At 39.3% G+C, this 27,746-nt stretch overlaps 1 protein-coding gene and 2 long non-coding RNA genes across 5 annotated transcripts; 2 read left to right on the plus strand and 1 right to left on the minus strand.

Annotated features, from left to right (window-relative positions):
• The first annotated feature begins 1,391 nt into the window (after window positions 1-1,391).
• Window positions 1,392-16,980, plus strand: ppp2r5ca (protein phosphatase 2, regulatory subunit B', gamma a). Of its 2 annotated transcripts, XM_051389761.1 has the most exons (14): window positions 1,392-1,582; window positions 7,113-7,312; window positions 9,039-9,149; window positions 9,397-9,489; window positions 9,594-9,724; window positions 9,850-9,909; window positions 10,059-10,167; window positions 10,447-10,500; window positions 10,695-10,865; window positions 10,971-11,098; window positions 11,643-11,744; window positions 11,920-11,992; window positions 13,145-13,261; window positions 14,277-16,980. In XM_051389761.1, the coding sequence occupies exons 1-14, from the start codon at window positions 1,489-1,491 to the stop codon at window positions 14,409-14,411; spliced, it is 1,578 nt and encodes a 525-aa protein (XP_051245721.1). In that variant the 5' UTR covers window positions 1,392-1,488; the 3' UTR covers window positions 14,412-16,980. The 2 variants fall into 2 exon arrangements, with proteins under 2 accessions (XP_051245721.1, XP_051245731.1); XM_051389771.1 differs by lacking the exon at window positions 13,145-13,261.
• LOC127357539 (uncharacterized) lies at window positions 7,310-24,988 on the minus strand. 2 transcript variants are annotated; one of them, XR_007882276.1, is made up of 3 exons: window positions 24,589-24,988; window positions 22,332-22,439; window positions 7,310-8,247 (listed from the first exon to the last, which is right to left on the minus strand). It is a non-coding gene; the product is annotated as an uncharacterized LOC127357539 (long non-coding RNA). The 2 variants fall into 2 exon arrangements; XR_007882277.1 differs by lacking the exon at window positions 7,310-8,247 and adding an exon at window positions 18,432-18,597.
• On the plus strand, window positions 22,370-23,065 carry LOC127357545 (uncharacterized). Its single transcript, XR_007882278.1, has 3 exons — window positions 22,370-22,483; window positions 22,613-22,675; window positions 22,767-23,065. It is a non-coding gene; the product is annotated as an uncharacterized LOC127357545 (long non-coding RNA).
• Window positions 24,989-27,746: the final 2,758 nt, after the last annotated feature.

A 27,746-nucleotide genomic window follows, 5' to 3' on the forward strand; every position in this document is an offset into this window, starting at 1 on the left:
ACCTCAAACTTTTACTAGAATTTGGTGCTTAGTAAGTGGCAGGACCCTCATTGGTGGGCTAATTAGTAATAAGTTAGATAATCGTCTGACATTGTCATTGTTGTTGGAAGACAGCACAGTCCCATTGTTATTAAATGGCTGTGATATGACTGTGAAGGTGGTGTGGAGCCCCACTGTTATGAAAAACCCTGGTTGGCCTTGTGGGTGCAAATGTGGTTTCACTTCGTGTCTTCTGATAAATCACATGAGACGAGGGAATGCTACTTCATTATGCAAAGATGAAATGCAGATTATGCGTTTGCCGCCTTGGAGCTGGACTTATTTTGGTCTACAGATTCTTGAAATAATCATTCACCAAGGGGTTAGTCTGCAACCTCTATATCATTGAACGTGTCATATATGACAAAGTGTATGATATTGATGGTAAAGTCATGAGATAAACTTTCAGACAGGCAGCTAAATACTGCTTGGAGCTGCAGCAGTTTCCTGCGCTGCATCGTTTAATTTTCTGTCCTCTTGCTTTCGTTTCCTGTTTACAGCTAATTTTGTACGCACATGTACGCCACTCAGAGTATAATGCAGCAAATTCTGCCATTGACCCGAATAATGTGTGAGTCATATAGATTATGTAAAGCCACCTTCATCCTTTTTTTTTCATTGGAGTACCAAGTGTGTACAGTACATCCAATTTATGTCGATTTCTTATTATATATTTTTTTGATTCATGACACTACACCACACATTTACATGTTCTTTCATCTTGTGTAAGGAACACCGCAGCTTTTTTTTTTTTTTTTACAGAATTTATTTGTTTTTGTTTTTTGCTGAGAGCTCCGAACTTTAAGTCCCCTACAGCCCTGTCTTCAGCCACCCATGTGGTTTTTTTTCGTTCTTGAATCCAAAGATTTGAGGGGCCCCTTCTGACCCTCTCCAACACCTCCCTTTGATAAAGAACCAAGCAGAGATGACAGGAGGAAACAATGAAAGACTTTGAAAATTCAGCCAGGGCCTCTCTCTCTCTCTCTCTCTCTCTCTCTCTCTCTCTCTCTCTAAACACACTTAGATTAAGTTATTTTCCAGCTGCTTATCCTAAATCAGATTATGTTCGAAACCCTGCTAATGGTTAAACTGTGGAGAAGATTTAAGTCAATCTGATCTAAGATCTGTAGCAGGGCCTGGCTTGCAGAGCGTCACCAGAGACCAGTGAGTGGGGAGGAGGAGCCGGACCAAAAAAAAAAGATTCCAATGCATGTCCCGCCCCCTGAGCCTCCTCTCAGCCAATCACGTTCCCTCTCTCCCGGCAGCCGTTGCCTTGATTGCTCCAGAGCCGCCCGACCTCGGCCAATCAGCTGGCTCCCTCGCTGCTTACATCACTAACTAGCCAGTTCCCTCCAGCAGCAGCAGAGCTTCATTTTCTGATCTGCTTTTGTGCTAAAATGGAGGCTGGCCTCTCGCCCTGAGTGGATCGCCTTCCTGGTTGAGGTTTAGATGTTGACATGCAATAAATCTGGAGACAGGATGGTTGTGGATGCACCTAATTCCAATGGGCCCTTTCAGCCGGTGGCTCTTATGCACTTCAGAGGTACGTACGGACGAATTATTCTTCCTGTATTGTCCTAGGGAATTAAGGAGAGAGAGAGAGAGAGAGAGAGCTGTGTGTTGCTGTGCTCCTGTTCCCCTCCACTGGTTACTGCCTGGTTAGTCAGCATTCAGCCGACTGAGATAAGACATTTGTGTCTGTGGTTTATAGAAAGCAGCTCTTTCGCGTTTGAAAGCGAACCGAGGGGGTTGTTGTTGTTGTTGTTGTTGTTGTTGTTTTTAAGGCTTGTGTGCATTGCTGTGAGACACGGGAGCTACATTACAAAAATCTGGTTTTACTAGCTAGCTGCTCTCTCTGCCCATCCCCCCGCCAAGCTAGTGATGTCAAAGGAAGTGAGGTCATAGCCTAGGGAAGGGTCTTCTCCTTTTAGTTTTTCATGTGTTTGAGTGCAATGGTGTTTCCGTATTTATGCGTGTAATTGTTTATGAAACATTTGAGCAGAGGCTACAGAGGAATTAAATATCGTCTCCCCTCTTCACCTCCTCTTAGTTCTCCATCCCGACCCAGCTCTTTCTGTCACAGTCCAGTTCATCTGGGCACAAATTGGTCACAGTGTGTAGGCTGTAGACAGCCACTGCTCTGCAGCAAGAAGCAGCAGCCCCCTTCTCCTTCTCCCTCTCCCCACCCTTTTCCCATGTTACCCTCCTGTCAGCGACATGCTTAGGCAAGGAGACTAAATCTGAACGTGTATCTTAATTGCATATCTATGTCAACAAAGCACTGCTGTCAATAAGGCCTAGTCTTTTTAATTTTTTTCTGTCAGAGCATAGCAGTAATGTTTTAGGATTACAGCATCGGCTCGGCCTCTTAATGTGTGTACAATGTACCCAGTCATGTTTGAAAGGCCCAGCCTGTTACCACTGTACTCGGGTGCAGCCCAGCGTTAGATGAAGCCTCGGGCAATTATTGATTACACTCTATTGAGCCACAGAGGCGACTGCCTTGAATGACAACTCAGTGTTGGGGAACAATCAGACTCTCTCTGCCTCTTTCTCGTTCCTCTCTTTGTTTGTCTCTATCATTCTCTCCCTGTTCAGACCAGATGTGCTGTATCCTTTCCACTTTGTGTCTGGATTCAGTTGAAACAGATTATACCCGCCATCTGAATGTGTATCAATTAAATGTAAGAGTCCCTTCCCTTTTCACATTAGATTTTGTACATGGGAAACTTAAACTAATACTAAACCAACATAAATGGATATATGTCTATTTGTACATGGATATACCATACACAGATATGTACTAGACTTAAAAACCAGGCATCTATGTTCATTAAGTTTAGACAAATGCGCTTTGTTTGTGATATTTTTCTAAACTTCACACACGCAAATGTGTAGGTGGCTCTTTCAGCGTTGTGGTTGAAGCATTTGCATTCACACTACACACAATCAGGCTTCACATCCCAATTCATGCTTTTATTTAGAGCCATGATCATCAGACCTTTCAGACTGTGTGAACAGGGTCTCTGAATCTCCTTTTCTCTGTCCGTTTCTTTTGAGACGTAAGACATCATCTTAATAACAGACACTGCATTATTAGTCACAAGGGAGCCTCTAAATTGCAGTGCAATTGCAAGTGTGGCAATGATGCATATCTTTAACTATTCACAAACAGCACCTGGTCAATAATGCATGAACTTTGCTCTACTGTATATATCCTGGATGCATTCTTAGCTGTTGCTTACCAAAACCATATCAATGAATAAATGTGTCCAACCTAGTCGCTCATAAGCCTTCAAAAGTGCAACACGCTGCCCCTCTACCCAGCTATAAATAGTAATCAGTCGATGTTTACATTGATCATAACATACTGTCGATAAAGCAGATTGCCAAACCAGTTCTAACTCCAGACTAGCATCTGTTCATTTGACCCATTTACAGACAAAAAGTAGAGACTGTGGTTCCAATGTGACTCCAGTTATTTATTATCTTTGTTTTGAATAGGGGGCATTAAGATAAATCTTCCTCTGTTCTCCACAAGACTTGATACTCGTGTGTTTGCATGCGCATGCTTGTTCCCCTCTTAGGGCTTCTGTTAGTTACATTAATAGAGGTCACATTGTGGTTAACATCAATTTTGGGATCACAACACTGGGCCTTTATCTGTTACACAACAACCCGCTGGGGTATTTTAGGAGTGTACAGAAACTTTATAACGCAGGCAGACAGACTTATGTAATGGGAGCAACGTAAGTCTGACACGGTCAGGGGTGCAAGGCATGGCAACACATTCCAGTCCGGCTTCATGTCCCAGTACAACCAGTACAAATTCCAAAATGTGTTAAAACGCAAACTTTGTGCCAAGGAGGGAGGTGATTCAATTTGCGGAGTTTAGTGTTGAAAATAGAAATAAACACTAATGAATAACTGGTAATGTGATCCTTCTCCTCACTGGTGCTGTGCCAGTCGTCTAGTGCACCTCAGTTGACCTAACAGGCCTCACACTTTGGAAACAATCCCTAGTAGATTTGACTGCATAATAAAAATGATAAAGTTTAGATGATAAATATCTTGGATGAACCTCTGCCTCTTATGTGTTTTTAATCAGGAGTGCTGGCTCTCGCAGTGTTTTCCTGTTGTGACAGTGACAGTGCTTTTGGCTGTCAAATCTTTAAGGGAATGGCCGATAATGGCCGCTCACACACTTACCCTCTCTCCCCTGGAATTCCCAACCTCTCACTGTCATCAAGATAAATTGGCCGACTTGAAACTGACACTGCAGAAGTGTGTGTGCGTGTGTGTGTCCGAGCCAAGTCTCCATTATGTCTGAATAGGATATCTCTCTTCTTACCTAGAATCTGCCTATTTGCAAGAATGTCAAGCGTGTGTGTGTGTGTGTGTGTGTGTGTGTGTGTGTGTGTGTGTGTGTGTGTGTGTGTGTGTGTGTGTGTGTGTGTGTGTGTGTGTGTGTGTGTGTGTGTGTGTGTGTGTGTGTGTGTCCTTCTCTATTCTTCACCATGGCCTTTGTTACTCTTTGTGTACTTTAGTTGAAATTAGGGCAGGAGTGAATAGGTTTAGCTGCCTATTATTTTCCTGTAAGTGTCTGTATTAAAGTTTTCTTTCTTATTGACCACCTACATGGCTGAATTGGGGTATATATTGTATGCCAGTTTGTGTAATTGGTCATTACTTGGTCAGTATAATTAAAACACGATGGAAGGCAGCAACATAACTAGAAACCAAATTAGTTTATCTGAGAGTAATGTGTTTTTTAAATATACATATTCTGCATTCACATAGCATGTTTGCAGTGCTCTGATTGCCGTCATCAGTTGGTTATTTATTTTTTTCCTTATTTAACCCTGTGCCAAATGTATAACTCATGATTTGTCTCACAGCTTGATTTGCTTATCTCTGTATTTGCTAAGTATCCTACCCACAGGTTACAGTACGGTGATGGAGGAGGAATAAGATTCATCTAGTTTGTTTCCCTTTGACGTATATGCCATATATATATATATATCTGATAAAGTCTAACGACCTCATCATGTGCAGACAGCCCCAGAGCCTCAGTGCCAACTCATTGTTAACACCACGCCCTTTACTGATAAATAATTATGGCATATAGGAAACATGGCATTTGGCTACTGTTCTGACTTGTTGAAGTTTAAGACCACAGACAATGGATTCATATATTTCGTTACATAAAGATTATATGAATGGAATGAACTCACTGCCCTACCTTACACCCTTCAGTTGCATTGTAACTGTGGATATATTGGTACTATAGTGGTAGATTAGTATTTGATTTCAGAGAATTTCTTCTTCAGAGGCCACTCTGGTTGCAGAAAAACCATGATGTAAAGCTGCTGTAGGTGTCATGTGCTGTGTGCGTGTATCTTCCTAACCTCATCTTCTGTCAGCTGCACAAAAGGTTACCAGCAGAGACACTAATGAAATCATAAATATGAGTCTAGAAGACTAACCACATTTATGTCTTATGTTTTGTTGGTGCTTTGTAAATCACTATCAACCAAATGAGACCGTCTTGATCTGACAGACCTCTTATCTGTGTCGCATGCAGCTGCTTCTGTCAGTTAAATTAACCCACACATGAGTTTAGCGCAGGTGTACGTTGACGTTATGAATTTGCCTATTTTATTACAGCTGCAGCTGGGCTTGTACAGAATTGGATTTAGATCAGGTCGTCCAGGGAAGAAACTTGAGATAACGATCTTTTAAAAACATGTCTGTTTTATTGGGAACTTGATAATCTATAAAGGGGAAGCAGATGTTAATGTGAAATGTAATTTTAATGCCTTATTTGCATTTTACTGTACTACTATGTAACACCACAAACTTGATTGTGTCTGCAGAAAGAGCTACACTGACAAAGGTGGCACTGGCTCCAGAGTTTGCACTGTGACTCTTCTTTAGAAAACTAAAGTTGAGCAGGTGTAAATCCCTTTTAGCAATTATTTGTACTGGTCTTTTAGCAGTAATTTAAACTCTTGATAAATACTCCTATTTCCTTTCTTGCAGAGATCTTATTTAACTCTCAGCATGAAAGTGAATTTTATTTAACTCTCAGCATGAAAGTGAAAAAGTACATCAGACAAAATGCTCAACTCTCCCCTTTAAAACAGTTTATAGCATCATATAAAGCAACTCCAAAAAAATCAACCTTGTGCATTTTGGATGTTCAGATCCTCATTTACTTTTTAATTTAATGAATTGCACCATACTAGTGGTTGTTTGGGTCGCTGGCGAACATGTCTAGATTTTCCTCAAATGTGACTATCAAAGATAAAACCAAACATCAAAGTTGTGTCTCATAACTAGATAATAATGGTGTCACTGTGTGTTATTACTATACCACACGAGCAGGTAGGAATTAAGAGTTACCAAAATGGATGTTTCCTCTTTGTGTTGTCATGTGTGAAGTGTTGACTCTGGCAGAGATTGTTTGTTTACAAGCCTGTGCTCTTGAGTGCTCGGGTGGAAATGAAGCGAATCAGGAAGTCCTCAAACCACCATGGACAGATATAATGACAGACTTAAATAGCTTGGTTTCTTTTTATAAAAATATCTTCCTTTTTTTCTGTGTGTGTGTGTGTTTGTGTGTGTCAATGGCTAGACTGTGACCATTCACCTAGTTCCCAAATCCTTCATCCTCCTCTCCCTCTCCATCCTGTCATTGCTCCTCCACTCAGCTCTGTCGTTATCCTCCCCCTGGGCTCTAACCATCTCAGCCTTTCTCTCAATGCACTTTAGTCCTCATGACTCATTTGCCAGTCTTCATCACTCTCTTGCTGCCTTGTACTTCTTTTTCTATCATATTGCTGTTTTAACTGACATCTTCGACAGTTACACCGCCCCCTCTTTTCTCTTGTGACCCCTCACTCTTTGAACATGGCTCCCTTCTCCAATACTCTCAACTGCTTTATTTCATCACCGCTGCGTGGCCGCCTTGCACATTGTACTCCCCTTGTGGTCGTTCATTCAGTCGTCCCTGGACTCTTTTCCCCTCCTTCGCCCACATCACCTCACTTTTTCCCTCTTTGTCTCCTCAGATGTGGCCCCCGCAGAGCAGGAGAAGCTCTTCATCCAGAAGCTACGACAGTGCTGCGTTCTTTTTGACTTCCTGTCCGACCCGCTGAGCGACCTAAAATGGAAGGAAGTGAAGCGGGCGGCGCTGAGCGAAATGGTGGAGTACATCACCCACAACAGGAATGTCATCACAGAGCCCATCTACCCGGAGGTGGTGCACATGGTCAGTAGAGGCGGAGGCGGTTAAGTTTTGCGGTTAAAGCCGAAGACGAGGGTGAAATTTGGGTTGAGAATTAAGGCCAGGTTGTGGCTGCAGGACAGAGGCGGTAGGAGTTGAGCACAGATTATACAGTGGGTTCATGTCACCAGGGTTTGCATGGTAGCACACTCATTGAGAGCATGTTAGCATATTGGTGTTAGCACTTAGCTCAAAGTACAGCCTGACAGAGCCGCTGGCATGACTGTAACTCTAAATAGGTAAAATGGAAAATGATGATTCACCTGCGTTTCACCTCAAATAAAACAAACACATTTTTGTCCAGGGATGTGTACACCATTTTTATAGAACTATTTTTTTTTAAATACCTTTTACTAATTTTGAGTAATGCTGCTGAAAGTCTCTCCACTGGTAGACAGGATGTGGTTAATGATTAATTTTCCACTAGAAGCAATAGTAATTTGTGTGAATTTTGAAATCTAAAGGAAAATTTGCTTAATATTTGATTTGCAACTGAACTTCACCAGCAGAGAAGAGGAAATTATTATGATAGATGTATCTTCTTACAAATCTTCAGTGTGTTTATTCACAATCTTTACTGTGTAGAGATACAGAAATTGAGCTATAAATATGATGAAAACACTGTAGTCTAGTGAGATACTCTTTCTTCACCACTAATGCCAAACTCTTCATCATCAAAGCCAACAGCATTATTGCTATAATCACAGTTATGACATTTCCATTTAGAGTCTCTGTTGTGGAGTTAATGCACAGTCATCTTCACAGCCTTGTTCTGGGTTGAAGCACAGCACAGCACAGACAGTCTATCTACCTTGTAGCCTGTCTTTTCAAACAAGGCTCCTAGTGTTTTAGTAGGCCACCTGCACTGTCCCATGATCTGCCTGGCAGGGAACAGCAGCCCACAGGGGAGTCAGTTGACACTGTGAGAGACCAGAAACACAACACACTTGGATTATTGTGGGCTCAAACCCTTGGAGGCCAGTTACAAGGACAAAGTTAACATTAACCTAAAAAGAAAAATTATTTTAGAATACCTAAGATAGGGCATTTCATAGACACTTGCAAACATGGCAAAATTTTAGTTAAATGTATTACAGACTCAAGCATCTACTACACATACTTTTTGTATTTCCTTCACTGATTTTGATCACGAATTGGCAGAAAGTTCCTAATCATTTCACACAAGGAACTAGGTAGGAACTGAATAAATGAGCTGCATTCCTATATGATACCGGCATTTACAATCAAGCTTTAAGCAAACTTAACTGCCTGTGTGCAGACTTGTCCCAAAGGAGACACTGGTAACCACAATGCTGCCAGTACTTTAATTGCATGGATTGTTCTAAAACGGTGCATTGTTCAAGCAAAGTATAGGCAAATTAAAAAATCTGTTGCGTTGGAGATGTTCTCCAAATTCAAGGTGCAGTCTACTGATGTGGTTTCACTGTTGGTTTAACCATGTGTCATGACAGTAAACATTTATTCAAGTGTGGGGAAACTTCTGACAGGAAGTCGAGGTCTAGCTGGGTGTGTTTTTTTTTTTTTTTTTTTTTTTACTTTTATAACCTATTTAGACTAGAACTAGCATTGGCGAGGTTGCACTACAAACTCTGACTTCGGGTTATTAAAACAAGAAAAGGAAGTCAAGTTAAACAGCGTACTCTCCAGTGGAATAAACATGGTATCATTTTGTATTTTTCTTCTCTTCCAGTTCGCAGTGAATATGTTCAGGACGTTGCCTCCGTCGTCCAACCCTACTGGAGCCGAGTTTGACCCAGAGGAAGATGAGCCGACACTTGAAGCTGCATGGCCGCACCTCCAGGTTGACATTTAAATCATTTAATCATCTGCACAGAGAGGTTTATAACTGGTTATTCTCCACCTAGAGGAGCCTCCCAGCACGATGGAAGCATGCACTTCTGTAGTTTGCTGTGTGATTCCTTTTATGTTCACGTCTGTATCCGATTTAAATTGGTGTATTTGGTGTTGGAGCATTTGTGAACATTATGAACTCTTAAATTCCTCCCAAACATTCATTCCTTTTCGTGTTTTTCTTGTTTCTGTTGCAGCTCGTCTATGAATTTTTCCTTAGGTTTTTAGAATCGCCCGACTTTCAGCCTAACATAGCGAAGAAATACATCGACCAGAAATTTGTTATGCAGGTAAGAAAGGAAAATTCTTGGCAAACTTTCTAGACTGTAAAAAATAAATTACAAGATACAGTTTGCTGTCATTACGGTAACATTTGACCTCTCTCGCATTGTAGCTCCTAGAACTATTTGACAGTGAGGATCCCAGAGAGAGAGACTTCCTCAAAACTACCCTCCACAGGATCTATGGAAAGTTCCTGGGACTCAGAGCGTACATAAGAAAACAGATCAATAACATTTTCTATAGGTCAGTGCTGTTCTCCCACTGCTCTTAAACGTGTATACCAGGATAGATGGTCAACTTCTGACTCATTTGTTTGGATAGTTCATACAGAGTCTGTGTATTGCTACTGAAAAAGTTTGTTCTTGCAGGTTTATCTATGAGACAGAGCACCATAACGGTATAGCTGAACTACTGGAAATACTTGGAAGGTATGGCCCTTTGCTAAAGTTACAAGCTTTGGTGAATGTAATGTTTGTCTTAAATGTAAAAGTTTCCTAATTATTAGCTGTTCAGTCCCACACTAATACTCCTTCTTTTCATGCGTTCTGATGGTTGTGCTTTTGTGTTCATTTCTTAGCATAATCAATGGATTTGCCTTACCACTAAAAGAAGAGCACAAGATTTTCCTGTTGAAGGTTTTATTGCCTCTGCACAAAGTCAAATCACTCAGTGTCTACCATCCACAGGTGCGTCTGTTTAACACAAAATGAAGTGTGAGAATCTGTATGGAAAGTGAGATATAGCACATATATAATTTACAGGTCAAATATTGTTAAAGATGTATTTAGATATTCATGTCCAAACCTGCTTTATGTTCAGGTTTAGTGAAAAACTGGTGTTACATGTTGCAGCCAGTCTGTCCCTCAGGCATCACATGTACCCTACCGTGTTACCTTTAGTTTGCTTGTGCGTAAATTAAAACGCTCTGACAGTTTAATGATTGTATTTGTTTATGTGTTTTGCAGCTGGCCTACTGCGTGGTGCAGTTCTTAGAAAAGGACAGCACTCTAACTGAGCCGGTATGTCAAACAAAATGTCATATTCAATCATTTCCATCTCTTTCCATAATACTGCTTACTGAAGCTCCTGCTGCTAAAATTTGAAGTTGCTGCAGTTTTTTTTTTTTGCTTTTTCTACTTCTTTTTACCCCCAAAGTTGCTCTCTGTTTTCCTCTCTGGTTGGTGATCATTATCTTTCTTCATCATCCCACCAGGTGGTAATGGCTCTACTAAAGTACTGGCCAAAGACTCACAGTCCCAAGGAAGTGATGTTCCTCAACGAGCTGGAAGAGATCCTGGACGTCATCGAGCCCTCCGAGTTTGTTAAAGTGCAAGAGCCTCTCTTCAGACAGCTGGCCAAGTGTGTGTCCAGCCCACACTTCCAGGTACCCGATGGGCAATTACAACCGTACCTTCATAACTCAGGTTATTCAGGTGCAGTGGAGGTGGGTGTCAGTACATTCCTGACTGAGGTGTTTTGTTTTCTGTAGGTGGCCGAGAGAGCTCTGTACTACTGGAACAACGAGTACATCATGAGTCTGATCAGCGACAACGCAGCGAAGATTCTGCCGATTATGTTCCCTGCTCTGTACCGCAACTCTAAGACCCACTGGAACAAGTAAGAGACTCAACTGTAGTTTGTCCACACTGTGCTGATGTACGTAAAAGCTCTGTACTTCACACTGGATGTAACACCTGCCTGACACAATAGCTCACATAGTGATATCTCTCAAGTGTGTGTGTAGATATTTGAGCATGGTCACAGAATGTACTCTCCTGCACATCAGTTACAGACTGCACTAGATGTACTTAGCATAAAAGAGGCTGTTTATTATGACCTATAAAGCATTTTGATTGTACCTATTGCTACAGGTAACCATTTTATACATGATTCATTAGTCATTCAGTCACTTATTATAGTTACGTTAATATCTCAGTTTTTAATTATAAAGTTGAAACATTTAGTTAATTAACAGAAACGTCATCAGCAACTTTCTGTATGATGTATATTAATCTAAAAATATTTTAAAAAGGACATTTTTCATATATTTTACTTTATTGTTAATCCATGATATTAATTTAGGTTTGTTGCTGGGGGACGAAATTGGTCTTTACAGCAATGTTGCTTGTGTTTGTAATGATTTGTGTGTTTGTGTTCACAGGACCATCCATGGCCTCATCTACAATGCTCTGAAGCTTTTCATGGAGATGAATCAGAAGCTCTTTGATGATTGCACACAGCAGTTCAGGGCTGAGAAAAACAAGTAGGCACCACAGACTCTACTCCCGTTCAATAAATCATTTTTAAAAAAATCTGTCTTGAGTGACACATAATTACAATCAACCTCAACACTGCAGCTACAGCAGCGCCGGGGTTTCACATTTATCGTTGGAGTGGAACAGATTTGATGACCTGAGGTTTGGTGTTTTGTTCAACAGAGAGAAGGCAAAGTCAAAAGAACGTGAAGAGGCTTGGATCAAGATTGAGAACCTCGCCAAGTCAAATCCACAGGTGAGTGTGTGCAATCATTCAAATATGGCTGTTTTTTCCTTTAGTGTGTGTGTGTGTGTGTGTGTGTGTGTGTGTGTGTGTGTGTGTGTGTGTGTGTGTGTGTGTGTGTGTGTGTGTGTGTGGGTGTGTAGAACTAACTAAAAGAAATAAGTGTCTTTTGTTTTCTGTAAGAATTGTAGTTCCTTTTTCCATCATATCCCATTTGAGTTTGCTTAGACTCTTATTTGTTCATACTGTTCATAGACTTGTTACTTAATGTTTTCCAAATTGCACTGCTGGTAGATCTTGATGAGTGGTCCTGCTCTAATAATGTGCTTAGTTGTGGTGAGTGGTTGAATCAGACATCTCTGAAAGTCCCTCTGAAGAAGTATTTGATTTGAAGTATTTGAAGCTACAGCCGGCAGCCAGTTGGCTTAGCTTAGCACAAAGACTGGGAACGAGGGGAGAAAAGACTAGCCTGGCCAAAGGGAATAAAAATCTAATAAAGTGTAATTCTTGGCGGGATGCAGTAACTTCCTGCAGCGAGGCTGTCACTGTGAGGTTCACCAGCAACTAGTGGAGACTCTAGGATGTCACTGCGCCCAGCTAAGTAATATCTGACACATAACCTCCCTTTTTAAAACAGCACCTTTATACTTCTACAATGTTTTATTGTTTTTATTAGTGAGCTGTAGAGGGGTTGGCAAACATGTTTTGCTATTGTTGGACAGAGGCTAGCTGTTTCCCCTTGTTACCGGTCTTGCTCTAGGCATGTTACAGTAGTTGCAGTACAGAAATGAGAATGGTATCTCTTTCCCAAAATGGCAAACAATTGCTTTAAAATATACAACAGAATAAACATTTTAAAAAGACATCAGTGCAACATGTATGTGCCATAAAAGATTTAGTTTGGACTTGTTGCTACTGTCCCCAGCAACTGATTGACTATCATTTGACACAGTTGCTCTTTTATGGTCAATATTAACTGTAAATCCCAATAAATCATGCATCATTTTGATTCCTACACCTCAACTAAAGCATATTAAACTGCAATAGATCAGAGTTTCCTCTTTTAATTAGTTTAGATTCATTCTTCTTTGCATGCGACTGAAAGTCTTTTCTCCATCCTTTTGTGTTTTTTGTTTTTTTTGTTTCCCTTTGTTTTCAACATAGTTCTCTATGTATGTTGATTCCTCTGACCTCAATAGTCCTGTAGCAATGGAGACGGATATCCCTTTGATAGAAGATGTTCAGAGGTTAAAAAAGACAGTTGAGGAGGGCGCGACTCAGGTAAACCTGACTTTCTCTCTGTCTTTATTCATCTTTCCTATAATCACCCTATATATTAATAGATTGTGTGTTATCAAAGCGTGTAAATCTACTTGCACTACAGTAATTATTGCATACTTTCTGTGTAAATTATAGTATGTTCTTTTGTTTTTGTTTAAAAAAAATAAAAAAAAATAAAAAATCTCAAACTACTAATTAAAAACAACACAAATCTGGCCATGGACTAAACTCTGGAATCAAGAACTTTAATTTTTTGTGCCTGCTTCCACATGCATGTTTAAGTAGTGTGGTGCCCCAAAGTGTTCAATATTATATAATAAATAATAAAAAAATATGTAATTATTGAATAATAAATTGTGTAAAATATATAATAATAAACCAGTAATTCACAATAATATGATAAATTGAAATAAATAAAAAGTGACATTAGGAAAAGTGGTAAGAAATGAAATGTTAAATGAAATTAAAGTATCATTAGGGAAAAAACATGAAATTTAAAATGGCATTTTGAAATACAAACTATAATATAATGAGAATAAACTTTTAAAAAAACTCAGTGATAAATAATTTTATTTAAGAAATTATTCTAAGTCAACTGATATAATAATTTTAAGTTTATTGGGTCATATATATTATATATATATATATATATATATATATATATATATATATATATATATATATATTTGACACAATTTATTTATTTAATTACCATATAATGTATTATTTATTTCAATTTTGATCACTTTGGAGCTCCATAAATGTAGCGCAGGATGTCTTATGTTGTGTGTTTTATTTAAAGTTGTAAAGTGATTTTTGTCCACGTTTGACTGGCTCAGTACATCATATTTTAACTCAGTCTTGGTTTCCCTCCGTAAATTAGATTTTGATGTATGTAACTGAATTGTGCTCGAGCTGCTGTGCTTCATCTCAAAAGATATGATCAGAACAGGGACATGTTGACAGAAGATGATGACCATGATGTTATAATTGAACTCGTCTTGTCTCCCCTTAGTTGCAGCAGGACCAGCGGAAAGAGCGGCCCATGGTGCGACGCAAATCTGAGTTGCCTCAGGATATCTACACCACAAAAGCCTTGGAGTCCCACCGCAGAGCTGAAGACATGTTGACCACCCACGATGGACTCTAGGTCCCGCCACCTGCCGGCTCTTGGTTCAACTGCCCCTTCTACCCTCGACAGCCATGGACATCCTCTTAGCCCAGGTGCCAGAATTACACTGGCGACCCATGTTGGGCTCCCTCCATCCCTCCTGCTATCATGAGTTACCCAGAAATCCTCACTTCTCCTTCATTCCTGCTGCCCCAGTGCAAGCGCCCTTTGTCCGCCTCCCTCAGATTTCTTCTTTCTCAGGTTTTTTTTTTTCTTTATTTGGAGAGGAGCGGGAGTGTGTTTGTGTGTCTTTTTAGCCCTCGTCACATTCAGTGTGTTCTCCCGATAATTTCCCCAATCCGTTCCTCTTGCCTTCTTTCACCTTCCACCCACCCCGTCCCCCTGTGCGCTCACTGTAAATGTGGAACCTGGGAGTACGGACGCCACAGCGCTGGTTCCTTCATTCCTTCGTGCAAACGTGTTCACAATGGATAGGACATGGAAACATAGGAACTGACTGACACACTGTCTAAGGATCGTCTCTTGGTCTCTGCTTGGTTTTCTTTTCTCTCAAAGGGAACAAAAACAGAACCTGTTTGTTGGATGAAAGACAAGACTTTCCTGTCGTCTGTTGTATGTTTTCTTTATTTTTTTGCTCAAACGGACATCTTGTCAGTGCCAAGACCGTTGTGTTCTTTGTTTGTTTGTTTCATGTTTGTATCTGTGACTTTTAACAGGGACACCTGCCTTTTTGTTTTTCACTGGTGTTTGAAAGATTATTTTGTTTTAGTTTAGCACACCAGACCAAACTGAGGCCTGTCCTTAGCCTTGCAATGTCCAGGAAAGATGGCGAGGAAAGGAGAAGTTGTCCTGTGGACATCTGACACTTTCCATTTTATTGTTTTGTGCCATATGCCGCTCTTTTATATGCTTGCTTCCTTATGTTCATTGGCAATATTTGAAAACCAGACCATAGTGATGCCTAGACCGTTCAAACAATGGTACTAACTGTTTTTGAGTTGTAGTAGACGAGGATGAACCTGAATGAAAGCTGTATTTATTTGCTACCTTTGTTGCAGTGGCAATATCCAGGGTTTGGATGTAGCAAGCAGAGCCCTCTGTTGCATATAGCGGCTGCATATTGAATAAAAAGAGGAGGGCGACTGTGGGATGTTCATGGTGGAGTGTTGGGTTTATATATACTGTAAAATGAATAGGGATTATTATCTTTGTAAAAAGGAAATATAATCAGAGATTAGTTTTTGTTGAATGAGAGGAGGCACAGATCTGCACCGTCTCACCTAAAAACTCCACTCACTAACGGTTTTTAGCAGCCGTTACTACATTAGGACCTTTGCTCATTATGTTTCTTTTTAAAGAGCATGAAGGTGTATTGGTACTGTATGCTTTAAAGATTTTAATTTCCTCTATAATTAAAGAAAACAGAAATGTATTTATTATCAAACATAAGAGCCGGTAACCTCAGTAGCTATTAACATACTGACATCAAATGATTAACACGCAAATTACTTGATGAGAGCTACCAAACCATTGACTTCCTTCAAATTTAAAGGCATGGCATGTTTGTGTTGCTACCATTCCTAATTTCAGGTGTTGGGTTTGCGGGTTATGTATAATGTATCCTCCTAGTGAGGGAGTTGTTGGAAAATATCTTCCAGTCAGTACCATTGTTTAAACTTAAGAGGTCTGCTAGAGTTCTTCATATTTGATGTGTTGTATTTCTTTGTCTTGTCTCTGGAGGTTAGTAGCGTGGATGTCAGGTTTAGGATACTTTTTTTTTTTCTGGCCATTCAGGATGCCCAACGCTGAAACACACTGGTATCAAATGGCCACAGAAATGCCAGATGCTGAAAATAAACTGACATTGTGACTTGGCTTGTTAACTGTATTAATACTGTATTTGCTTGAATGCAAAAAGATGTAAATTAAAACTACCATGTTAAACATGTACCTTTTACCCTGGAGGAATGCCATTCACCAAACTGATTGATTTCTGTTGTTGAGGTCATTGCATTTATGAAACAGTCCTGCTTGCTGGGAGAGATGTTTAATGGATTTTATGAGTTCGAGTCAAGAGATTTTTGAGGTTTATTTTAGTGCTGAAAAACAAGTCACCTGTGATAACAAGAGATGATTTAAAAATGATTTGGTGGCTTGTTTTGTTTCTGCAGGATCTTTGCAGATCTTTTAATTTTAACATATTATTTCCAAAACATGATAACTTAAAGTGTCCTTTTGTATGTGACCTGTACTATATGATTCATTTAATATTGTATATATGATTTACCTTGTTTCATGTAGTGTTATATATCTAGATTAATTTTGTACAAATTGTCCCTCTGTACAGAATAAAACATCAATAGCAAGTGAAAGAAGTCAATCTGGCACATACCGTCTTATTTCTTCTGTTCTGGATGTACTTTCAGCGACAAGGATTTAGAAAAATGTTCTTATTTTTATTAAAAATCTGCAAAGTTTCCTCCCTCCTCTATATAACTGACAAATGTTCATGCCCGTTGTGTGCTCCTATCACTGTCTTTAGTGGTGTACAACTATATAGAATGAATAAAGAGATTATTTGAATATATATTTTCAACCATGCATCCATTTTGGCTTTACTTTACTGGAAGGACACAACTTAAATGACCATTTTGAAACATACTAGTATACTAAACTCGAGTCCAGTTGCTGTAACAAAGAGAATAAGACAAGTATTTGCAATGAGGGTGTTTCATGACAGAAGAACTATCAAAATCATGCAACATTATATATTATAAATTATTGTATGTTCTTGATTTGGTTTAATGCATCAGTAATGCCACTAACAAGTAACCACTTTTGCAGTGGGCTGCTTTGAACACAAGGGGGAGCCAGATACCAGAAAATGTACATTCAGAGAATTAACATCTGCAACACTACTTGTTAATGCAGATTGTGATGTAGCGTTCATCCTGCAGGTCTCAAATATCAACACACGTATCATCTACATCTCAACCAAAGCTAAAATGTACACATTAATGAGTCCCTCACATACGCTGCAATGCAAATGTCTGTCTCACTGACTTCCAGCAGCACTATGACAAATAATTCTTATGTGACAGCAACCTAAGGCTTACTATGAAATCATTTTAAGAGGTCCAGTACAGAGTGGCTTTTCTGTGGTTTGGGACAGATGTTTGCCACCAACCAGTGAACAATCCTGAAACTACAGGAACAAAACCCCAATATGTGAACGAGCTTTGTCATCTGGAAGAGTTTCATAACCAAATGGACCTTCGTAACTGAAATAACCAGTTTAACATGTTATGTTATTATTATAATATTTTCAGTTGATTCATATTGTATTTGTGCAGTGCAAAAGTACCAAATGCTACATAAGTGAACAAAATGTGACATTTTGAATGAATGAATTATACTGTGGTATAAAGTGCTCATAAAGTTTTAACTGTAAAAAAAAAGAAAAACTACAACATAATGTTGGACACTCACATTCAGTGGGGTTGTTTAATTTTAAAAAAACATATTTTTTATATATTTTCTAAGATTCATTCAACATTGAAGTAGAGCTGGTATGAAATGAAACAACTTCATTGATTTCAGCTTGATAAATACCACAGTTTGCTTCTTTTCTTTATCTTATACGACAGTAAACTGAATCTCTTTGGGCTTTTGGACTTGTCGAACAAAACAAGCAATTTGAAAATGCCACCTTGGGCTCTGGGCAAATAGCCATTTTTCACCATTTCATAAACAAAACGGTTATTCAGTTAATCAAGGAAATAATCAGCAGATCTATCAGTCAGTGCCCGAGACCAAGGCACTGGCTCAGATCTGAAGTTGGTCCCCAGGCGCTGCACAGTAGCGGCCCACTGCTTCTAGTTCTTAGGAAATGCAGAAAAATCAATAATGGATAACGTATACCTTAACTTAATCAGTAATGAATTCAGCATTGAGTTCAAGCATATTCCCAATAAGTATTTAAATGAGTGCACTACTAGTACTAGTGAACTACTGCATACATACTGTAAACATTTGCAGACACAAGGAGAGACCTGTTCAATGTCATTAATCAATTTAATGGAGTTCTAAATAATTAATACAGACACTATCATTCTTACAGATAAAATCAGAGCAGATTACATTTAAGGAAGGGATGTGAGTGAGCAAAGCTCCTTCGTAGGAAGAGATGAAGGATCAGGTTTTTCTAGGAAGAGGAGAAAAAAAAGGATCAACCCTTTTTCTATTACAACACGTGCTTTATGGATTACTTCCTGTTTCAGTAATGAGAGTGTTTTTGTTTTGATGTTGTTGGCCTTGTACTTCTGCAACAGTTGGCTGTAGTAGCTTATCTCCCAATGCGGATAGAGTATTAAATCTTGGATGTTACACGAGGTGAAGGTGAAGCCGTGAGTCACAAAGGATTGGTGAGCGGAAGGCCAATTGTAAACAAGGGGATGATTTCAGGGAAACCAGACATTTGTTGTTTCCCCTAAGACATTTCCGCAAGATTTGTTGCCTTGTCCCGAGCTGACACTGCTGATGGAAATAAACCTGGAATACACAGTTGGCCTCAAGTACAAATGTTGTAAACCTACTTTCTCCTTTACTGCATAAAAAGAAGGTAAGCGAGAAACAGGGATTTGATGGTATTTGAACATAGTTCTGTTAGTTGTTCAGAATTGTTCAGAAGTGAAGAACACATCCAAGTGTCATTCTCAACTTTTCTCTGTCTAATTATTAATGCAAATATATGAAGAAAACACAACTTTTAAAATATGTATGAAAATGAGTAGTGCACTTATCTGAAGTTTGTTTCCTACCATCTCAGATTTATGTCAGCCATTGCACCTACTATGCATGCGAAAACTAAAACGTTACAAACCCACAGCTCCTCATGGTTAAGACACACTGTTGTCCAACCAGTAAAAGGAATAGGTTACTCTCAGCATTTACCGGATGATGAACTAGTGCTCACCCATGAAAACCACATATTTATTTACTTTTCTCTTGTCTCTGGTAAAGACAATTTCATCATTTGACAGTTGTTAATTATGTGCATCCCCTTAAACAGTTGCTTACCATCATTCTGTATTGAGTCCTGATGTGTGAAGAGTTAATACGATCACATGTATCTCCGCACTAGAAAGTTTCTTTTTTTAGCTCTTCTATTCATTCCAGCACAGCTGCAGGCCGGAGGAGAACTTCTCAGTGAGTTTAAACTACTGACTGTGCATTGTCAGTCTGTAATCACATGAATATTCCCGATACATAAATATATTTAAATGATGAATGAATAAAAGCTGATGCACAATAACACAACCAAAGGACTGAAAATTCTAACTGAAGTTGGTCTACTCACTCAAACATAAATACACATGATTACATTACAAAACTGAAAACAGAATATTACTAAAGTAAGGCTGGAAGTGAGTGAAACTGTAGCTGAGGCATTGTACTAAAACAATACAAATCCATATAATATGGAGTGGAGAGCCTGAATGTGGGGATTTAAATTGTTGTGACATACATAAACATAATACCAACGTTATAAAAACTTATGTGACGCCGGATGTGCTTTACAGCAGTCTGTACTGCAGCTTGGTGGGGATGAGACGCAGTGTGTGCAGCTGCCAATCTGCTCTAAGCAGAACGCTTTAATATGCTGTGACCCCAGTGATAATGAAAGATTATCAAAGCAATTTCTCCCTCTCTATCTTCCCACATATTAATCGTGACCCAAAGTGAACCTGCAGCCAGGGTGTCACTCTGTTTGCTTAACTTATCCAAGTGTCTCTGTTTGGGACTTGTTTTCTATCACAGAGAGATGGATTAAAAAGAGAGAGACTGTATCATTGCATGTCTTCAGGCCTTCTTTGTGGTTCTTGTGATGTTTCTTTTAACAGTTGTTTTGCTAACATAGCGTACCATGAGCATACTGGCGGGCCTATTATCAGATATGTGCTGTATTTGGCTATGTGCCAGAGTGACTATCGGGGCTCTGGTGTTCATTTTTCCAACGAATAAGGTTCTGCAATGATGGAGCAGAAAATAAGACGGCAAAATGTTTGCCACTTCTATAACACCTACCTACTAGGTGCCAATGAAAGAAACAATATCACCATGAAAAGGCAAAACCCCCTGAAAATGCTAGCTTCCATCTTCAAGGAATTTAACATTACATTAGCTGGTTTTGTTGGACCTGTAATGTGTCTGAGAAAAAAATGTGATACTGAAATTCATTCTTACAGATTCAGGTCAGAGACCGACATGCTCTCTCAAATCCCACTGCATCTCCTGGGCTTGTGTATCTCAGTGTATTGTTGCCAAGCTGTCCTCACTTGCACTACCTGACTCACAGGTGGCTCAGAGCCAAGACTGACAGACTGCTGGAAGGGAAACCTGCCGCCATCACCCAGCTCATAGACAAAACGTTAAATCCCCTGCATACCTGGGTTGTGTGTGTTATTTTTGCTTGTTCACTTTTCTTAATTGCTGCATATACATTTCAGAGGACAGAGAGGATTGTGCAAATAACAGGCAAAAACTGGATTTACTATAAAGATACATACAATTTGCAAGGTGAGTTTTGCTATACGACTGCAGAACACGGTTGGAGATGTTTGTGGTTGTTCTCTCAATTAATTTAGTTTGTTCACAAAACTGTTCATGATTTTAAGAGTAGAGATCAATCCATAAGGATTTTCAAGGTTTTAATCTTTGTTGACTCCAATTAGTTGACCACCAAAACCTTAAATAAAAGATCAAAGTAATGAATAAACTGCATTTCAGTTTGATTCATCTTCATTCATCTCCTTCTGCTTCTCTCCTGATAGGGTAAGGTACTTCCCTATTCATCAAACTGCATACTACAATCTGTATTTTTGGATTATTAAAAGGCATTTTGCCTTTATTTCTAAAAGGTGACAGCAGAAAAGCACGGGTTCTCATTATAACAATATATACTTAGATTACCATTATAAGATTATAAATGTCAACGGAACAAGAAGATTTATTGTTTCCTCTTATGTGCTCTTTAATTTAAATGTCTGTGCAATCAACTACATGCATGACAGGGCTAGTGAAGCTGTAAAACAAGCTTTGGAACAATTACTAATCTCATGATGGAGGATGGTTTTCACTTGACAGGACATTTGAACTGCAAACAAATTGCAGAGTTTCATTTCACAATCCAACCTGCCTGAGCTATTACCTAACTGGGGACTGAAAGAAAAAAGTAATGTTGTCATGAAGACTCATTCATAAGCTCTTTATTGTTGAGTAATGAATAAACTAGTGTACAGTTCATCTCTGGACTCTGCTTCACTGTCATTTCCTGAACGTGAATGACATTTTTAAGTAGAACATGAGTCAGTCTGGAAGACCTTTTGAGATGTTGACATTAATTGGCAGTGACTGTGATAAAACCTGACAAGTTTCTGTGCACCTGACTTTTGTGTACCCTCTGGTGTTAGGCGGCCACAACACACACTACCCACCGATCATTGCTGAGGAGTATTATGCAGTGTGTTGCAGGAGACTTTAATTTCTCAAAATGTAATTTCCTTCTTGTCATGAAAAATGTGGTATTTTAAATTGCATGAAAGCAGCCACTGAAATTGAGTTTATTGAGCTGCCCCAAAGGTACAAAGTTGCTTTAGTCAAATAAAAAAATTATAAATTGTAAAGGAATCTTGCTCTTTCTCTAGTCGCCCTTACTGCTCTCCACACTAATCATGCATCAGTGGTGTCTATGGGATGCACGGTGACGTTTTTCAAATGAGCTTTTACGAGGAAAAATTGTAACATGAGAGGTATAAAACAGGCACCATCTGTCTCCTGAGCAGTCTTGTACCTACTGCAGGAATCATGATGATTTCTTTCCTCGTGATATGAAAGAAAATAATCCACTCAAAACATGTGCCGTGGAGGTTTGCTCACCTCAGAAGCCTTTCGTGAGATGCAGCCAGGCGTTTGAGGCTTCCAGGTTGAAGTCCTGCCTTGATCCTACAGGGGGAGGTGTTACTCTGCAGGGACTGGACCCCGAGCCTGTAATGAAGAGAAGACCAGAGTTGCAGGAAAGGGCAGCTGAGGTGAGTGGCAGCCACAGCCTAAAGTCTCAACACAGCCCCAGCAGGGTAATCTAATCAGCTGTTTCAGAGACTTTCTTGGCCTCTGCATCTCTCTCTCTCTCTCTCTCTCTCTCTGTCTCTCTCGTCCAGGTAATGAGAAGAGCTCATTCCTCATTTTCAAGTGATGCGCCTCATCTCATTATCGTCAGTCAGGTATGTAGAGGTTTGAAAACTGATAAACACGGCCAGCTTTTCCCAGCAGTCAGACATGCTTTAGTGATTTTAATCTCTGCTTGTCTTGTAGGTGAAATTGCCCTTCATATGAGGGATTGTACCTACATCTGATGGTGTTATTATACTGCTGTTTCCCCTTGCTTTTAAACCACTTTAGTGTAAAGTAATTGCTATTACCGTACTGTATTCAATTTCAAGTGGCATTTCTCAAGACCCACATCTATACAAAGCTTTAATCTTGATGTATAGTTGATAACTGGTAGCCTTCTCTCATACAGTATATAATCTTTCAATCACAATGCACAGTAAGGTTAAAGATACAGTACATATAATATTTCAATTGCACAGCTAGCACTTGCTGTTAACATAATGGCCTCATAAAAAAATTGAAAGAGGTTAAAAAAATAAACCAAAGCAAAACAATATTACAGCTACTGGACATTCAATATAAATAAACATTGGTGCAATCAACAGTGTCAACAGGAAAAAGCAATTCAATGACTCATTCTCAGACGTTTTAACACATATATAGTTATAGCCCAGCTAATTTTAGGGACATGTTTGCTGACCGAGCTGCGTGGACACAAAACATCTGTTGTTGGGTCATGAAGCAGGAAGAATGACAGTATTTCCAACAGAGAAAGTCAGCTGGAACCAAAAATATCCTTTAATGAGAGTGGAAATCCCATGATCAGACTGGATCAAATTGTGTTTGTGTTGGGCAAACAACTTGCAAAAAAAAAAAAAAATATCCACAAACACTGGTTAGAGATGGTTCAACCAACCTTATGACCAGAATGGAAATTTCTACATTTTCTCAAGTCACAGAGAGACTTACCACAAACTATTTAACACCTTCAGATCTCTGCTGGCACCCTGAAGACAGGACCCATGAAACACAGTAACAACGGTGGGGAACAGTGCATTGGTGAAATGCAGAGACCCTGACCAAGAGACTGTGTGGAGTGGGAAAGGGTCAAAGGTCATATACCAGGAGTCAGTTGATGGAGCTGTGGTAAGATCAAGGGGGCCAAAGAGGCAATCTTTGAACTGAGACGAGGATGCCTCCACCACCAGAACGCCTGCTATCAAGTCAATGAAGGCCCAGTGTTAGGGACAGAAATGTGACAGATGTAGCCTGTTTAAGGTCAGTCAGAAACAGTGACCCAATGACACAGTCTGTCCACCAGAGAGCACCGACAAGTTTATGTTTCAGCTGTAAAACCCTGCTCAGCGCACATATGAGATCTTTAAGAAAAAGGTTTATGTTATATAATTTTGGTATCAGCATCAAAAATTGGTCAAGCTTTGAGAGTTCAAAGCTCCCGAAAAGCCAAAACGGACATAGCTTTAAGATTTTTTTGTTGAACTACTGTCAGTGTAGCACTCTGAGGTGCAAATGTAAGACGTCAGCCTTTTTGTCACAGTACAAAATGCACTGGTGCAACTAATAGTATTAATGATGGCTCTGTTCATTTTCACAAGTTATTACAATAACCAATAAATGGTTCACATAGCCTACAACTGATGGCCTGCTACACCCAATAATGTCACACTGTAGCATTACAGAGGCCTATAACCTTCATGAATGTAGTAATGTTCAGTTCTTAACTTTTTTAAAGAGGTTTGGATTCAACTGTATGCCATTTTTTTAGACCACCCATCAGTGAGGGTATTAAAAGGCTGACAAAAAGAAACACCTCAACGTTAACTGTTACTAACGTTAATAATGACATTTAACAGCACCACACACACGAAATGATCATAAAGTTGAATTAACACCTCTCTAAAACAAAACTTTTATTTTCTTTAAACATTATTTACCTTCATGAAGGTATGGTCTATCACAAGACTGCTGTGTGTCAGACTGGGTTAGTTTTAGCTATGCTTACCTGATAAACTGGCACCTCGGTGTATATCAAACACACTTTTCAATATGGCGGGTCATTTAAACTGCGGCGGCTTTGCCTCTGCTCACTCTTTTGCGTTGCTAGGCTACGGCTGCCCTGCTGATGTAGGATGCCACATTCAAGATCACCTGCCAACGGTGGGAGCACGTCGCTTCAGGTCGTGAAAAATATTCGGTGCTCACGTTGTTTAACTAACTCGGTTTATCGGTGTTTCCACGTACCAGTTAACAAACTCAAACGCCACTTCCAGCTGAGATTTGAGATTTCCTGTCCTGCTGTTGGACTTTTGCTCACCCCAAGTATAACTGCCCCACTTCAAAAAGGTAAATATTTGCTGCTCATGTTAACGTGTGTGTGTGTGCGTGCCTGCGTGTGCATGTGCATGTGTGTGTGTGTGTGTGTGTGTGTGTGTGTGTGTTGTGAGTTGTTGATCTTGGTTCGGGTCAGAGTTTCTGTGCTATGCTTTGGTGTAATTGTGAATTGGCTAATTTGTTGTAGTTGCTGAGCTTTTGGCTGTTGGTTGTTGTTTGGCACACATTATGATGCTTCCATGCTGCTGATTAGTGGTGACATTTGAATAGCATTATCTGTTGTGTCCTGAATTGGTAATTGGTATGAATTGGGCACATTTCCCCCTGGGGGACTCCTATTGGGTCTGCAGAAGAGGGTACTATAACATTGGCTAACATTATGTAAATATATCTGTTATCTTGGTCATTTCCTGTAATATTGTCTCCACGGAAAAATGTTTTTAAAAAGTGCTCTAGAAAAGTAAGCTACTGCGGTTTATTCTGCTGCCACTTTTGGCTGAACTCCAGTGGTGTAGTGGTGCCTGAAGAAGTGAGTATACTCTTAATTTATGCCCCAGTTTGTTTTATTTTAATCGGCTCGTCCAGCAAAGGATAAACTCCCTGCTCTTGCATATTTAGCTTACCAAAAAATGGGCCAGTAGTATTTGCACATTGTCACTTCTGCTCCTTGTCTTCAGGGAGTTCAGGATCAGTATGAAATTAACATTAGCCGCAGAAGGGGGGGCAGATTTTGCCATAAATGCTGGCCTACAGAACAACTACTTGTGAGACAACTACATAAAATTATGCATTTTGAGTAAAGTATTCTTTATTCCTTACTCCATCCATTCTTGAAAACCTGGAAAACTGTCATGCCAAAAAAGTCGGCTTGCAGAACACTACTGAAGGATGCACATAAGAGGGGAAGTCAATATACCCAATGCCAACTGAAAAATAAGTGGGTATACTTCGTATACCTGCGTATATCCTTCACTACACCACAGATTGAAATCCATTATAATCATCACTACCAAATATTTGCTTGTGGACGGGAGCCTACATACCAAATATCAACTCTGCACAAACTAGAGCTGCAACAATTAGTCGATTAATCCATTAATTGTCCACTATTAATCGGCTGCTATTTTAATAATTAATTCATCTGTTAGAAAAAAGAAAATTGTCCTAATTCCTTGATTGCAGCTACTCAAATGTGAATATTTTCTGGTTTATTTGGCCCTTTTATGACAGTTAACTGAATATCTTAAAGTTGTAGACAAAACAAGACCTTTAAGGACGTCACCTTGAGCTTTGGGAAACAATGATCAATATTTTTCACTATTTTCTGACATTTTATGGACCAACCAACTAATCGATTAATCGAGAAAGTAATCAGTAATTGCAGCCCAAGTACAAACTTTGTATTCACATTATTAATCCATAATATGCTAACAATATAAAAACATACTTTTTCCTTGGGGCTGTATATGGACAGGTTTTTCTGTAAATGGAGAGTTTTGAAAATTTTCAGCATTTTTTTTCTTTTTCTTGCTGAAAGATACCTGAACTGTCATGTTTCAAGAATGCTTCCATCTCTCAGTAGAGGCCCAGCAATGTACGTTTATGTATTCAACCAGTGTTTAAGGTAAAATTGCTATGAAATGCCTTCTAAACTAGGAGGTAGTGTTTAGCGTAGAAATGGTGTTATAAATTGGTATGAGCCTTGAGATAATTAATTTGAGATACAGTATAAAATAGAAACATGGTTAAGTTTAAAGACACTGAGATGTGTTTTAGTTATCAGTTTAACAGTTTTCTTTGGTTGTATTAAAGTTTCTTAATTAACTAATCCTGAGCAGACCTGCACAAAATGTACTGTGTGATGACCTCTTCAAACCTGAAATAAACAAGGCTTAGCCTTGCTCATTCCTCAATGAGCTTTTGTTTTGCATTTTGCTCAGTGGGTTCATGCACTAGCAGCACCCAGGAGGACTTTAAGCGTTCAAATCAGAGCCGAATGAATTACAACAAATTAGAAACACATTTCCACATGCCTTTGTGTATTGTTTACAACTAACTTGAATGTAATTTTTATGTCATTTTGTGCTTAAGAGGCACTGTGTAGTGTTTGACACACTAAACCTCAACAAAAATAAAGTGGGTGGCTGTTTGGGTTTTACCACGATATTCTGGTTTCAGAGATTTCAAACATGAAAAATAACAAGACATAAATAAGGTAATTTTCTTTTGACACATAAAAAACAACGTCTTAAGTAATCAGGACTGTTAATCTCAAAACATACATTGACAATCCATCACATTTTTATTCACATTTCACCCAACCTAAACTCATTACCGCAACTATCCAACATAACAAATAATTGTCTGTATTTTTGAAAATTTTTAACAGGCTTGTACAGAGTTACATGAATCTCTTTCATTTCATGGAAAACTGAAATAACAAAACTGAAATATTCTTCGCACAAATTGAAAAGCAAATTATTACTTGTTAATTAATTAACCTCTCAAGTAGCACCTGTTTTGGTAATTCTTGCACAAGGTCAGCAAGTTTTTCTATTGATATGTTTCTTCTCAGGTTCTTTTATAAAGTTTAGTGTGTGTGTGTGGGTGTGTGTGTGTGTGGGTGTGGGTGTGATACAAATAAGTTACTGTCTGTGTCTCTGTTCACATGACATGAACCATTGTGCAGTGCAGCATGCATGTAAATTTGACTGGCACTAAATCGGATGTACAAATAAGAGACAAATCAAAAGGAAAAACCCACAAAAATTGTCTCAGTAAGGTGTTGAGCAACAGTGTGCTGCCAGACAAGCCTCAGTGCACCTTGGC

This window comes from Dicentrarchus labrax, unplaced genomic scaffold, assembly GCF_905237075.1.
Source record: "Dicentrarchus labrax unplaced genomic scaffold, dlabrax2021, whole genome shotgun sequence".
In the NCBI taxonomy this organism is placed as follows: domain Eukaryota; kingdom Metazoa; phylum Chordata; class Actinopteri; family Moronidae; genus Dicentrarchus; species Dicentrarchus labrax.